The sequence below is a fragment of the Haliotis rubra genome, unplaced genomic scaffold (genome assembly GCF_003918875.1).
Source record: "Haliotis rubra isolate DU_JTF1 unplaced genomic scaffold, ASM391887v1 Scf843, whole genome shotgun sequence".
NCBI classification, from domain to species: domain Eukaryota; kingdom Metazoa; phylum Mollusca; class Gastropoda; order Lepetellida; family Haliotidae; genus Haliotis; species Haliotis rubra.
This window is the reverse complement of record NW_025767572.1, coordinates 225,846-240,087: the sequence shown is the minus strand read 5'-3', so window position 1 is coordinate 240,087 and position 14,242 is coordinate 225,846. Positions and strand designations below refer to the sequence as shown.

The window sequence follows — 14,242 nt, the reverse complement described above, 5'->3', positions numbered from 1 at the left end:
GTAGCCGGTGATCTAGTCTCTTGAGGACCTGATGTAGGGTCACACTGAAAAATAAGTCAACATATTTTCTCTGACAGAGAGGAATCCGACAGTGTCCAAAGAGTCATCTTTATCAGACGAATGTGACGGTCTATGCGCCTTCTTAAATGGTCTGTCGTACCGGGATTTCTTGTGGGCGGATGGACCATGTTCGTCCCCTCTCTTTCTATCTCTTTCTGCAACTCGCAGTGAACCAACCCTATGGTATGCTGCGAAATCATCATCTTTAAGGTGGGAAGTCTATACACAGCAGGTGAGGGTCAGCTGCAGAAACATTCTTCCAACATTTGTCGCAAACTTCATGTTTCTTGGATGGTTTATCCTTGCCCATGGTATCCAAAGTTAAACTGTTTACATTCCAGTGCGACAGGAAAGAGAATGATAAGACAAGGTAGTCATTTGGTCAACCGGAGGTCATGCAGCATGCTTTTAGCAAGCCACAGAATCGTCCGAGAACAGGAGCAGTGGTGCTTGAAACTTTAACTTTATTCACTGGAGTTTCCACTACCATCCGAAAATGAGATGAGATAAGCAATAAGTATGAGTGAGGATAAGGTAAAATATAAATTTTGATTGAATTCTTTTTCTGTATGCTGCATAAAAAACAAAATGGACATGATGAATAAGAAAGCAAACCCAGTAATAGGTCTATGTACAATGATATACTGTAATCATATATATGTTTTCACAGGGAGCAATTTCCGCAGAAAGTTTACAAAAGACCTGTTAGCGCAATTGTTTTTTCGCGCATTTCAAACACCTAAGTGATGGTATCCGTCACAAAGTTTTCACAACCGACAGACATGCAATGATCAAAGCTAGCCGCCATAATTGAATCGTGTTTGCTAAAACAATAAGAGAGAGAGGTGGGATTAGACTTGTGTCAACATGACAACACCTGTCCCATATGCGAGATCAACTGACAACGAATTAAAGAAGAGTGTATACTAGTACTTACGATAATTAAACACAGAAATCATGAAAAACGCCATGAATCGCTTCGCAATTCCTTTATAAATCGTTTTAACTTTGTTATCTGAGAGAATAAACAAATTGCATTTTGTACCTACTTGAGTATTTGTAATGACTTCACAATGAATATTTTGCTTGGTATGATTATTAGCGCAGAATCGTTTTGCGCTAAAAGCGCAAAAATTAATCCCATGCAAAAATAACTACAATTACAGTATCAGATATACACTAAATGTTGTCAAATTCTAATGGTAAACATGCAAAAAAGTGAGTAAACAAGATCTTTTAGACCTTCATTATCCAGTGGTTAGGGGTTTGGGGTTGGGTTGCCATCTCTCCTCTGAATCTGGAGAGCACAGTGGTACCTGTGGAATATTGTGGAACACTGGTGCAGACGTCAAAAGATGCAACTAGGTGTTGTGTATCCAGATAGCTGTGGAGGGTGTAGAAGTCATTGGAACAAAGTGTGAGTGACAAAGGCTTTGTACATCAACAGTTGGGAGGGTCATGTGGTGGCTGATTATAACAACCAAAGCAGCCCCCATTGGTCATTAAATGGAGAATGCTGCTGCCAGCTAGATGTCATAGCAACCATCTAAGGGTTATGGTGTTTCTGCTAAGAGTTGACTTCCATACTGATAGTTCATGGGATAACTGCAAACTACACAGTAATCGGCTTATTGAAAAGTTACATTTCTTTGGTTTAGATGGCTTCAACATGAGGATACCTGTGAAGGTCCGGGTTAGAATGAACCTTCAGTAAACCCATACTTGTCGTAAGAGGCGATTAACGGGATTGAGTGGTTAGGCTCGCTGGCTTGGTTGACACATGTCATCGGTTCCCAATTGTGCAGGTTGATGCTCATGCTGTTGATCACAGGATTGTCTGGTCCAGACTCGATTATTTATAGACCGCCACCATATAGCTGGAATATTGCTGAGTGTGGCGTAAAACTAAACTCACTCAACAAGAGGACCTCTGCCATCCATAAAATGTTATCTAAATGAGAATCTCTTTTCAGTTTTTTTCACTCCTCCACTTGAGATTCAACCTCTGAGATAGAGTGAGTGAGTGAGTGAGCGAGTGAGTGAGGAGCCACCCAGATGAAGAGGCCCATTTTGGGTACTGTGTTCCAGTCAAAATGAAGAAGGAAATTGCAATGTGATGCGAGAGGATAAGACATCATTTACACCTTATCATCAGCCTACAATACAAGCTTACAAGGCCAAAAAAATGTTACATTAACTCCAGCTTCATACAAGTACTCAAGCTGCAGACTAAATGATCTGTACATCAGGTGAAAAAGTACAACCCATCATTGGAGTAGTGGAAGAGGTAACAAAATACATTTACAAGGCACTGCTTTACAATGCTTACCCTCCTGGTAACGGGAACATGGCTGAAGGTCTCTGGTGCAAGTAATGGCTGAAAGGGCTGTTGTTTCATCCATATATTCTGTTTTTCAATTTCATCAGAAATATGCTTTCTGTTTGCAGAAAACGATGTCTGAAAACAAACACATAGTGAGTGAGTGACATTAGTTTTACGCAGCACTCAGCAATATTCCAGCTATATGGCGGCAGTCTGTAAATAATCTAGTCTGGACCAGACAATCAAGTGATCAACAGCATGAGCATCGATCTGCGCAATTGGGAACCGATGACATGTGTCAAACAAGTCAGCGAGCCTGACCACCCGATCCCGTTAGTCGCCTCTTACGACAAGCATAATCGCCTTTTGTGGCAAGCATGGGTTGCTGAAGACCTATTCTACCCCGGATACAAACACATAGTACATGTAACAGCAAATAACAAAACCAATATTTCTGTATATTGCTTGTTCACCAAATTTTTACATCAAAATTAGAAAGAGAGCAGTGGTATCTCCCTAGCCTGACTAGACACTGTTAGAAATCAAGCACAATAGCATTACCAGCCAAAGGCAAACAGTATTTTCACAACCACTTTGCAATACTCAAATGCTAGAGACTAAAGTAACATGATCTAAATAAACTATGAACTTAATGTAGGACATTTTTTCCTGTATAGTTATGCAATGGTGTAGCTACTGGTACCATCATACAACAGTAAAGGGCAGAAAAGGTGAATGCTTTATTGAGACAATGCATGCATATAAAAGCATTCAGGAAACGATGTAAACAATTATGGCATCAGATGTTCTTGTCATCGACTACTTGGCTGCAGATGCCCCCCACCATGCCCAAAGTACAATGGTATAGCTACTGTACTAGGACCAGTACTTGATAGCACTCGGTAGCTTATGGTTCCATACGCTTGAACAAAGTTATGCAGAATGGTGTGGATCAGGTTTTAATGTTGTTTCAGGAAATGTTTGCAATATCACAGAAGCCTGAACCCAACAGTGTGGACCATGCAAACCACTGACTGCAAGCAAGGAAGCACATTAACAGAGTACAAGCCTGGCCTCCCATCTTAACTGGCTCTTAACAAGCATGGGGTACTGAGAACTATTTCCATGTGTATCCTGACTTGAAAGCCTACAGTATCAAATGTGGTCAATACTTGAAATAGCATACACATACATGCCCAAAGTATGGCTCATCTTCAGTGGTCCTTGAACACTTCATTTTGTTCACCATCATACAACAGACAAAACTCTCACAAACCTTCACTTCATCAGCCCTCTTTAATCGCTTCATGTGACATAAGCGCATATATTCAGCTTTCACTCTCTTTCTCCAGTCAATAGGCTCTTGTTTGCCTGAGACTGTGTGATCTGTTGCAATGACTTCTCTCTCCTTTTCTGGTACTGGCTGTTTCTGGCTGGCACTGCGTGTACACGTTACCTCGGCAACCGTTGTCATGGCTGACATGACTTCGGCTGACACCAATCACCTAAAAACAAAGCAGTGGGAAAAGTGTATGAGTGAGGTTTCAAATCAATTATACCAGCATCACGGTGGAAACACCAAAACTGGGTTTCACCTATTTTACTGAAGAAGACCCAGGTCTTCAGCCTGATATACAAAAACACTGACCACTCACCTATACCACTGCTCTTCATTTGGTAGAAACTAATCAAGAATAGTTACAGCGTTATCATGCGCATATTTTGTTGACTAGTATTTGGTTTCCAGCTTGCAGGACAATCAAAAACTGTAGCTTCAATTCTGGCCAGTCTCTGACCATCACTTACATCAGATATAAATGTAGAAATTTCACAACATTTTTTCATATTTCAGGCAGGTTAATGCTGTGTTCAAGGGTATTACACTTACGTAGTGATGTGCTTGTATGTGTGTTTGTCTTCTGTCAGGTCCAGGCTAATGGCAGTTATAGTCCTAGCGCATAGGCCTGGATCACATTTGCCATGGGCAATGTACCATAAGTAGTCTACGATTTTCAATACATTTTTTTCAGTCATCATGAGTGACTGCGGGATACGATGTTTGTGTTCACATTGTCTACAGGCATCCTGCAATTTCCTTGGGGACAGGCCAAGGCAAACCTGCATGGAGGCTGCACAGAAATCATATGGACATCTTACGGAGGTGATTGTGCGATAGCTGTGCGGATATCCCATGATCCTTTAGTTCCAACACATCATGCTTTTACCACATGATCATGTTGCGGCCTCCATGCAGTGCCTGTGCGGTGCCTGTGCAGTGCCCGTGCAGTGCCCGTGCGGTGCCCCTATGGACTACGGGCTTACAATTTTTTCAAATTTGTCTTCACTGTTTGAAAAAACAGTAGAGGCTATGGCGCACGTAGAATCGTGTGATAATCGTATGGCTGCCCCCAGTAGTACCGGTATATATAATGGTGGTAAGAATACGCAAAGGAAATAATAATGATAAAATAAGAAGGAAAAGAAAAAACGAATAGGTACATTCATGCATTTGAGTATATATAGAGACACATTTTGTCTTCCTTGTTCTCCTCCCCCAGTAGTTGACCCAACACCAAGACAGGTATACGGAAAACAAAATGGAGTCCAGCGCAGAAAAACAACAACAGTTGGACCACTCCCCTAGATCATGCTGTCTCTATACCTCCAAACAGGGGCTCCCCCCCCCAAGGAAAACCACCGGCGAAGGTGCACTCTAATTAGAGATATACAGGTACATAGGTATAGAACACAACAATGCCAGGAACCAAGCTATCGTGTGAAGCCTATGCCGAGATCCAATCGGGAAGCAAAGAGGAAGTACCACATATCGCAAGCTAGATATACGCGAATCCGTGGCAGCTCCGAGAGAACTTCAGACATGGCAGAAGTCTTCGAGACCCTGCTAGAGAAGTGTCCCAACATCTTGCTTTCCGACAGAGAGAAACAAATCCTGGAGTGATTGGGACACACCTTCTATGAGTGATACCAGATCCCTCAACAGTTTCTCGAGCTCTATTAGTTGTGCTGTCGCCAAATTCGTAGAAGCAGGCAAAAATAGTCGAAAAAATTGTCTACATCTACCCACCCAACCAATTTCGACCTGCAGCAGGCAAACTCCAAATCGTTCTCACCGACGACTACTACCTGGAACCCAAGGACAGACACAACCGATGCACTGACTGCCTCGCCCGCTATATCGGAAATCCCCACTGTCTTCGGACCAGACAACTCCACTTGCAAGTTTGGCACCATAGACCACTGCGTCGGCAGCAAGAAATGCGTTTTCTGGAAAAACAAAGCGATAGAGTATACACCCCAGGAACGACTCCCACTCAAGGTTCGCGATCGGCGGCTGTTTCTCGAAAATAGAGAACCTGTACGACAACGACTGCCTCCTGTGGTGCCTGCGATACCAACAAATTGGTGGACAGTTGTCCAAGCGAGAATGATTCTTGTACCTTCCGGCGGCTATCAGGGAAAGCAGACCCACCACGGTGCAACAATATTTGGCATACCCCTTTGCCCAACTACGGCGGGCCCAAGGCTATGGAAGTGGCAGCCCCTCCCTGCAAAGAACACCGAAAAGCAGCAGACGTTCCGGAAGGAATCTGCACATGCAAAAAGTTTGCCATAGCGAAATACAAAGGGAAGAACCGACTGTTGCTACTACTCGATTCGCCGACTGGCTACAAGATACGAGAAACAGTTCGTGACACTGGCGGAATAGAAGGCCTCCGGTTGGTGGGTGAACCGTTTCTGTGTAGACTTGGCAAAATCTGCCACTCGCCCATTTCGAAAAAAGGAAAGACGATCTAGAAGTCGAGTTGCTGCTCCCAGAGACCGAGCAGGAATAGCTTCTATCGAAAAACACACACACATGATGCTCTTCAAACAGATGTACAATAGATATTTTTTCTACTCCATATAGTGGGGGTCCCGGGCAGGGTGGAAATAACTTTAAAATTGCAAGTGTACTTTGGTACAGTGGCACATGTATGATTACTTGCCCTGATAATTTTCCCACTATACCGTCCCAATTTCTTTGTTGATTTTTTAAGTAAACAACATAATTAACATTGGAAAGTCAACTGGACACCGGTACAGCGTGATATACAAATTTGCTTGACCGACAGAAAAAAACACTGGACTCAGACGTCGGGCAATGGGTTATTTCCATTCCTGCCGGGGTGGACTGTGGAAACTGGTTTGGACGTTGCTGTCTTCGTCTTGTCGGCCTGTCTGGGCCGGTGTGCTGTGCTTCCAGGTCAGACAAACAAGGCGGCTATCGAAAGGGTCCACAAGGCTGTACGAGCTATGGTGAGAGCCTGCTGCAGAACCTTCGACCCTCTTGCCCGCCGGCGAGATAGCTTCGAAGTCGCCCTCCAGCACAGTCGTATTGCCTGCTGCAGAACCGTTGACAATCTTGCACGCTAGCGAGACAGCTCCAAATCCGACCGTCCAGGACTTTTATGATTGCCTGGGGAAGCTCGAGGCTCGTGCGGAGCAAAACACGACTATGTTGTCGGCTCGTGTGGAGCAAACCATGAATTTGTTGGTCAACATCTTGTCTAGGCTGGACAACGACAATGATTCCCCTCTTGAAGAAATCCATGAGGAAATAGAAAGTGTCGAGGAGGAACAAGAAGTGACCTGTCTGGATATCGAGAAAGTGCGGCAGATGAGAGATTCGATGCAAAAGTGGACTTACCTTTCGATAGCCGCCTTTTTTGTCTGGAAGGTCGTCTACAAGACCTGGAAGCACAGCACACCGGCCCACATACCTGTCGACAGACAGGCCGACGAGACGAAGACAGCAACGCCCAAACCAGTTTCCATGGTCAACCCCGGGGACCCCCACTATATGGAGTAGAAAAAAAATATCTATTGTACATGTTTCGAAGAGCATTGTGTGTGTGTGTGTGTGGGGTGGGGTTCAATAGAAGCTATTCCCGCTCAGTCTCTGGGAGCAGCAACTCAACTTCTAGATCGTCTTTCCTTTTCGAAATGGGCGAGTGGCAGATTTTGCCAAGTCTACACAGAAACGGTTCACCCACCAACCGGAGGCCTATTCCGCCAGTGACACGAACTGTTTCTCGTATCTTGTAGCCAGTCGGCGAATCGAGTAGTAGCAACAGTCGGTTCTTCCCTTTGTATTTCGCTATGGCAAACTTTTTGCATGTGTAGATTCCTTCCGGAACATCTGCTGCTTTTCGGTGTTCTTTGCACAGAGGGGCGGCCACTTCCATAGCCTTGGGCCCGCCGTAGTTGGGCAAAGGGGTATGCCAAATATTGTTGCACCGTGGTGGGTCTGCTTTCCCTGCTAGCTGCCGGAAGGTACAAGAATCATTCTCGCATGGACAATTGTCCACCAATTTGTTGATGAGGCGTTGGTATCGCAGGCACCACAGAAGGCTGTCGTTGTCGTACAGGTTCTCTATATTCGAGAAACAGCCGCCGATCGCGATTTCTTTGGGAACCTCGAGTGGGAGTCATTCCTGGGGTGTATACTCTATCGCTTTGTTTTTCCAGAGAACTCATTTCTTGCTGCCAACGCAGTGGTCCATGGTCCCACACTTGCAAGTCCGGTTGTCTGGTCCGAAGACAGTGGGGATTTCCAATATAGCGGCGAGGCAGTCGGTGCATCGGTTGTGTCTGTCCTTGGGTTCCAGGCAGTAGTCGTCGATGAGAACGATTTGGAGTTTGTCTGCTGCAGGTCGAAATTGGTTGGGTGGGTAGATGCAGACAAAATCGACTGTACTTGCCTGCTTCTACGAATTGGCACAACAAATAGAGCTCGAGAAAATGTCGAGGGATTTGGTATCACTCATAGAAGGTGTGTCCCAATCACTCCAGGATTTGTTTCTCTCTGTCGGAAAGCAAGATGTTGGGACACTTTTCTAGTAGGGTCTCAAAGACTTCTGCCATGTCGGAAGTTCTCTCGGAGCTGCCACGGATTCGCGTATATCTAGCTTGCGATATGTGGTACTTCCTCTTCGCTTCCCGAAAGGAAAAATGACCCGATTGGATCTCGGCATAGGCTTCACACGATAGCTTGGTTCCTGGCATTGTTGTGTTCTATACCTATGTACCTGTATATCTCTAATTTGAGTGCACCTTCGCCGGTGGTTTTCCTTGGGGGGGAAGCCCCTGTTTGGAGGTATAGAGACAGCATGATCTAGGGGAGTGGTCCAACTGTTGTTGTTTTTCTGCGCTGGACTCCATTTTGTTTTCCGTATACCTGTCTTGGTGTTGGGTCAACTACTGGGGGAGGAGAACAAGGAAGACAAAAAGTGTCTCTATATATACTCAAATGCACAAATATACCTCTTCATTTTTTTCTTTTACTTCTTATTTTATCATTATGTTTTGCTTTGCGTATTCTTACCCCCATTGTATATACTACTCCCCCTGCCGCGGCACGGAAAACGAGCTAGGTAAACAGATATCATGTTACAGTTTAACACAGATCCTGAACTCAGAGACGGTATACTGACTAGTGTACCCTCTTAATGTCACTTTTAATGTCTTTTGGTATGACGAGTTCAAGGAATGAAACCATCAACACATTCTTTACCAGTCAGACACTAACTGCGCTAACTTGTGCAAAAACAACTGAAACCTGTAGGATATTCGTCGGTGATTGAACTATCTCATTTGAAATTTTGTTAGTTGGAATTTCATGCTGTATATTTCATGGAAGTTAGATGCAATGTCAAGATTATACATTGTGAATAGAGCAAATAGTCTTATTCCAGTGCAATGATATCATTCCATACAATATCATAAAATTCTAAATCAACAGTCTTGGCATAGCATGTAATTTGTTTCTGCAGGCAGCCGTAACACTTGCATTAATTTCACTATTTTCAACAATCAAATGTAAAATCCGTCAATCTGACATGTTTGAAACGAAAGCATCTTCAGCTGGAGAGCAAGAGAGCGAGAGAGAGAGAGAGGTGAAGTGAAGTTTTACGCCTCTTTTAGCTTTATTCCAGCAATATCACAGTGGGGAACACCAGAAATGGGCTTCACACATTGTGCCTATGAGGGGAATCAAACCGGAGTCTTTGACTTGATGAGTGAATGCCTTAACCACAAGGCTACCCCACCAACCCCTCAGCACTAAAGGAAAATATATAAAATTTTATGCTATATTCAATTTTGAACTGACTCCTCAGTTTACTCATGGCATTATGGTATATTTCTTCATGATATAACAAGAAGAAGACAAAGTCATAAATATCCCCCGCAATGGCAAAATACTCTTCATGATTATATCTACGAGTTATGATTATGTCAAATATTTAGGTGTGTATATAGAAAAGTGGAAGGAGAGTATTGAAAGGTTCTTAAAGTTCTGCTCCAGAAAATAGCACTATCACCAATTTCCGTCAAAGTGAAACTTGTTGCCATGGAAACGCCAAAATATTTTATTCAGAATTCCAAAACTACCGAAAGGCACCAGTACAACACTAGATATATCTACGTGCTAAGTTTGGTGAAGAAATAGTGAACGGTTTTAGAGTTCTACTCCGGAAAAGAGCACTACCACTAATTTCAGTCTAAGTCGAAATTGTTGCCATGGAAACGCCAAAAATGCCCCGGAGTCCATTTTAAATTTTCCCCCCCAAACACGTTGCGGGGGATATTATAGGTCATTTAAAGGCATTATTAGCAATAATCTGATGTTGTTGGTCCTATCTCCCACTCAGTTCATAAAGACATTTTTTTAAATTAAACTGAGAAAATGGATTTACTTCCAGGTAGAAACACACAGGTCGAATTTTGTTAAAGGTCACATGCAACCAAAAAATCAAACATAATTAAAACACAATTATCACTTCTTCATGACATATAATATGCATTGCTGATTATGAAAAAACAAATAAACAAAATTATAAGCGTATAATCGCAAATCAAAAGTGCAATATTTTGTACTTGGGTTTACCTCCCTCGAAACGAAGCAGCCGGGATACCGAACCCAGTCAGAGCGGGTGGGTGTGCACTCAAGTGTAACGGCTGGTTCATTAGCAGATGCCGTCTTCACGGCTCATTGTGTGTGTATATATAGAGATGTTGGGTTTTGTAAATACATGCTCATTTTTTATGTATAACATTTTGCAATCAACAGACATCATAACATGTCATGTGTTCAAGTATCACACCTGCCTGTCTGTGTAATTACATAATGTGACAGAGACCGAACTCGGGCCATAAATCAATGCGTTTTGTTTATGGTGTATAGCCTGATTGGTGTTAAGTTCAAATTGCATGTGGTCAGTGATCGCAGTTGTGTATTGAATATTGTCATTAGCAGACAGGCAGACAGACACACAGGTGTCAATAAAACAAGACATTGAGTTTTGTCTGTGACAGCGACATATCTATATCACAGTTAGAAATTGTGTCAACGCTAAATAATGACATTGCTTTTAAGTATCAAACTGAGAAAGTGACTCGGTAAGGAGAACGTGTGGTGAAATAGACAAATGAAATTATATAAACAGTTTATTTACTGTCATAACATATAAAAAGCTCGCGCCTGTGAGATATCAACAAAACATTATGAAAATAGCTCACACCAAAGCCTTCACCGAGTATTCACCAGACAGCCCGCTTCCAAGTTGCGCGAACCTATTTCACTGCGCACGTGCTACGAGCGCAGCCCAGCTGTTGAAACCCGTATTCCCCAGAAAAGTCTGGGGAAAATTAGTGAAACGTTTTAACTCTGATTTCGCGCGGTTTTTTTCATCGCGTTATTTTTCAACTTTATAAGTTGAATTTGCATTTTTGACGATTTGTTTCGGTAAGTCCATACCGAAAAGGTATCAGAATCTGCAAAGTTGTGTTTTACGTTGCATGTGACCTTTAAATCAAAATAGTGTGAAGGAACTACAGTTTGATTAACATGCTGTTGCCTGTTTTATGCCAACAGTATGTTACTGCCAGCCTATTTCAATCAGCACATTCTTCACAGCTTCGTCATGTTTCTTTAGAATATGACTTTATAAACGAAAAACAATTGCATATAATCCTATTGCAGATGTTAGGAAATGAGATGAGGTAGAATATTGACAGATTGCATATACCGGTATACTTGGCTCATGTGGGCTAGAAAAAAGTCCATCCGGTTCAGGCACACAAAAATTATCACTTGGTAGGGTAAATGAAAATTTAGCACTTCACTGTTGATATCCAGGGGCAGGTCCAGGATTTTGGAAAAGGGTGGACGCCCACATAAATAGTGAAGTACAAAGGTTAGGGGGAAATGTTCGTCAGGGAATCTGCCCTTGATATCTCCTTTGCAAAAAGCAGTAAAAATATTGTGAATTGTACTCAAGAAATCTGATTTGTTAGCGTAAAATATTCAAAATTGTCAAGGTGAGGTGAAATGGGGTGTAATGTCGTACTTAAGAATATTTCGCTCATATGACGACGTACATGAGTGTGTATGTTTGGCTGCTTGTACTAGCCCAGACTTCAGCTGGTTTAATAGTGCTAGCTCAAAGAGAATTCGTTGGTTTCACATTACTTTTCAACTCGCTGTGCACATGCGCAGAGCGTGTGAAAAATATCCACTGACATGCTTCCGGTTTGGTCGTATGTTTATCGATAGTGTAAATGCACTCTAAATAAAAGCTGTTATGAAAATTAGTTACGTTGTGACAACTGTTCATAGCTCAGTACATACTTCCATTTGCCTATGCTTTTCAATAATTGATGTCAGGGATAGGAATATTTTTTGTTGTAAATGTGCCTTAGGGCACCAGACAAATATTTTAAGCGTGCCTTTCAGATATCAAGTGTGCCCACTTGTTCTTAGAATAAATGACAATGATGATGATCATTTTGAATTTATTGTTAAATAAAGAAATGGGTTTATGAGCATTTAGATATGTATGGCATTATTGTTTGGGGGATTAAATGATTAAAGGTGAGTTATGTTTCCAAGAAATTAGGCATGCCATAAGGGCACCAAGAACATTTTTTACTGTGCCATATCAGTATTTACGGTGCCATGGCTCACTAATATATGGGGTATTTCGAACCCTGGATGTCCTATTTTGGTTGCAATTCCATCAGAGATGTGTTTGTTTAGTTGTGAGAAGTGGGTGTGCAGGAAGGATGGTAGTGGTGAGACGTCTTTATACAAGAGCTTGTTAACATAACTTAAGCTATTTATTTAACTAATCCCGGCCTCTGTTTCATAAATCATTTGTGACCAGTTGTATTCGACATAAAACTATATATTTGTTTTGATTTTTGTTTTCTTTGGAGCGTTTACACTATAGATAAACACACTACCAAACCGGAAGCATGTCAGTGGATATTTTTCACACGCTCTGCGCATGCGCACAGCGTAATTGAAAAGTAATGTGAAACCAACGAATGAGATACTATGCCGCAGTTAAGCATGAATACCCCACTCAGACACATATATATTATACCGACTCTGATCTGACCAGTCCTTCTTGTACCCATTAATCCCAAGCGCCATGCAGAGACCAACAAGTACCATATTTTAACGTCTTTTGGTATGACGCTGCCTGGGATTGAACCAATGACCTTCCGCTATCTCAAAATTTTCAAGAACTTGTGTACAATTTTTTTCCCCATACACACTCTTCCTATTGTCTGTTGAGTTTCTACAGAAGTTGTTACCGAGTTTTGAGGGTCACCTGCACTGTACGGATCCCCAAACTGGTAAGAGTTCCGCTCATACCCACCGCTTGAAATGTATTCTATTTATTATGATTATTTCTAGGAGTTATGGTTTAGGTTTAGATTTAGCATTATGTGAGGTTTAGGGTTAGGTATAGGGCTAGTGTTAGGATAGGCTTTCTATGAAAACCATCTATTCTTAGGCATAGAATCTTTACCCTAACCGAACCCTAGTTCAGCCAGCTAAACGACGTTTAGCTGGCTGAACTTGGTCGTTTCTTATATAACGCAATCAAATGTACTACAACAGTATGACAGTTCCGATCAAGGCAAAAGCGACACAGTGCGCAATGTAATTGTCCTAGGGTACGTTTCTGTCTTCTGATTTTGACTAGGGTATTCCTGCAGTACCCGTGCCGACAACGTCCCCCTTCAGCTTTAGTGAAGATAGGGGTTCCTCTCTCCCTAAACCCACAGTAAATATTTCTGCATCTGAAGGATAAAACTATCTTGAATGTATGTACTTACTAACATAAACGAAAACCCCCAACTTTATCTCACGAGTAGATATTTTAACAGTCACTGACGAACCTTTTTCGTCGACCTATCCCGCCAACTTCTTGCGCCTTTGTAATCAGACAACTCTGCACACAACATAGTTTCTACTTAATTATAGTCGACGCTCTAGGAGTAACAACCGCTCAAGCGCTGTAAGGAGTCATCCTAAAATAGCCGGACAAGTTTGATGCGAAAGATATATCAGTAAAAAAACGAAAAGAATCTAGGTTTCATAAAGTCATACTGTTTCTGCATATTTAGAAAGTATACTTTGTTAACCCGAGTGACATATTTGTTCGTAATTTATTTTCATTCTCAAAACCTACATGGATATGTATGTAGTGTTACTACTTTTCAGTTTGATAACAAAATGATGAAACCAGATTGCATAAATACACTGACGAAACAAATGGGTGCACATAATTGCATCAGTTTATGGCTCGGCATTTTGAAACAGTAGATTCTAAATCTCCATTTGGAACACAATCTCGTTTTTTCAGCATACAGCATTCTGGCACCGTAAAACGCCTCGCGTGAACGTTTTTGACTTGTTGACTTATGGATATTTCAACTGGCTTTACGTTGAGATACGTAACAGGCCCGTTCCGATGATTATCCTCACTTCCATATTAAGGAGAC

At 42.2% G+C, this 14,242-nt stretch overlaps 1 protein-coding gene across 1 annotated transcript in view; it reads right to left on the bottom strand.

Moving 5' to 3' along the window:
• The window catches only part of LOC124262532 (histone-lysine N-methyltransferase EZH2-like), a 101,749-nt gene extending 88,071 nt beyond the window's left edge, over nucleotides 1-13,678 (bottom strand). The window contains 3 exon segments of the mRNA XM_046697036.1: nucleotides 2,390-2,518; nucleotides 3,660-3,888; nucleotides 13,574-13,678. Coding sequence (XP_046552992.1) covers nucleotides 2,390-2,518; nucleotides 3,660-3,866 — 336 coding nt within the window. The 5' untranslated portion in view covers nucleotides 3,867-3,888; nucleotides 13,574-13,678.
• Nucleotides 13,679-14,242: the final 564 nt, after the last annotated feature.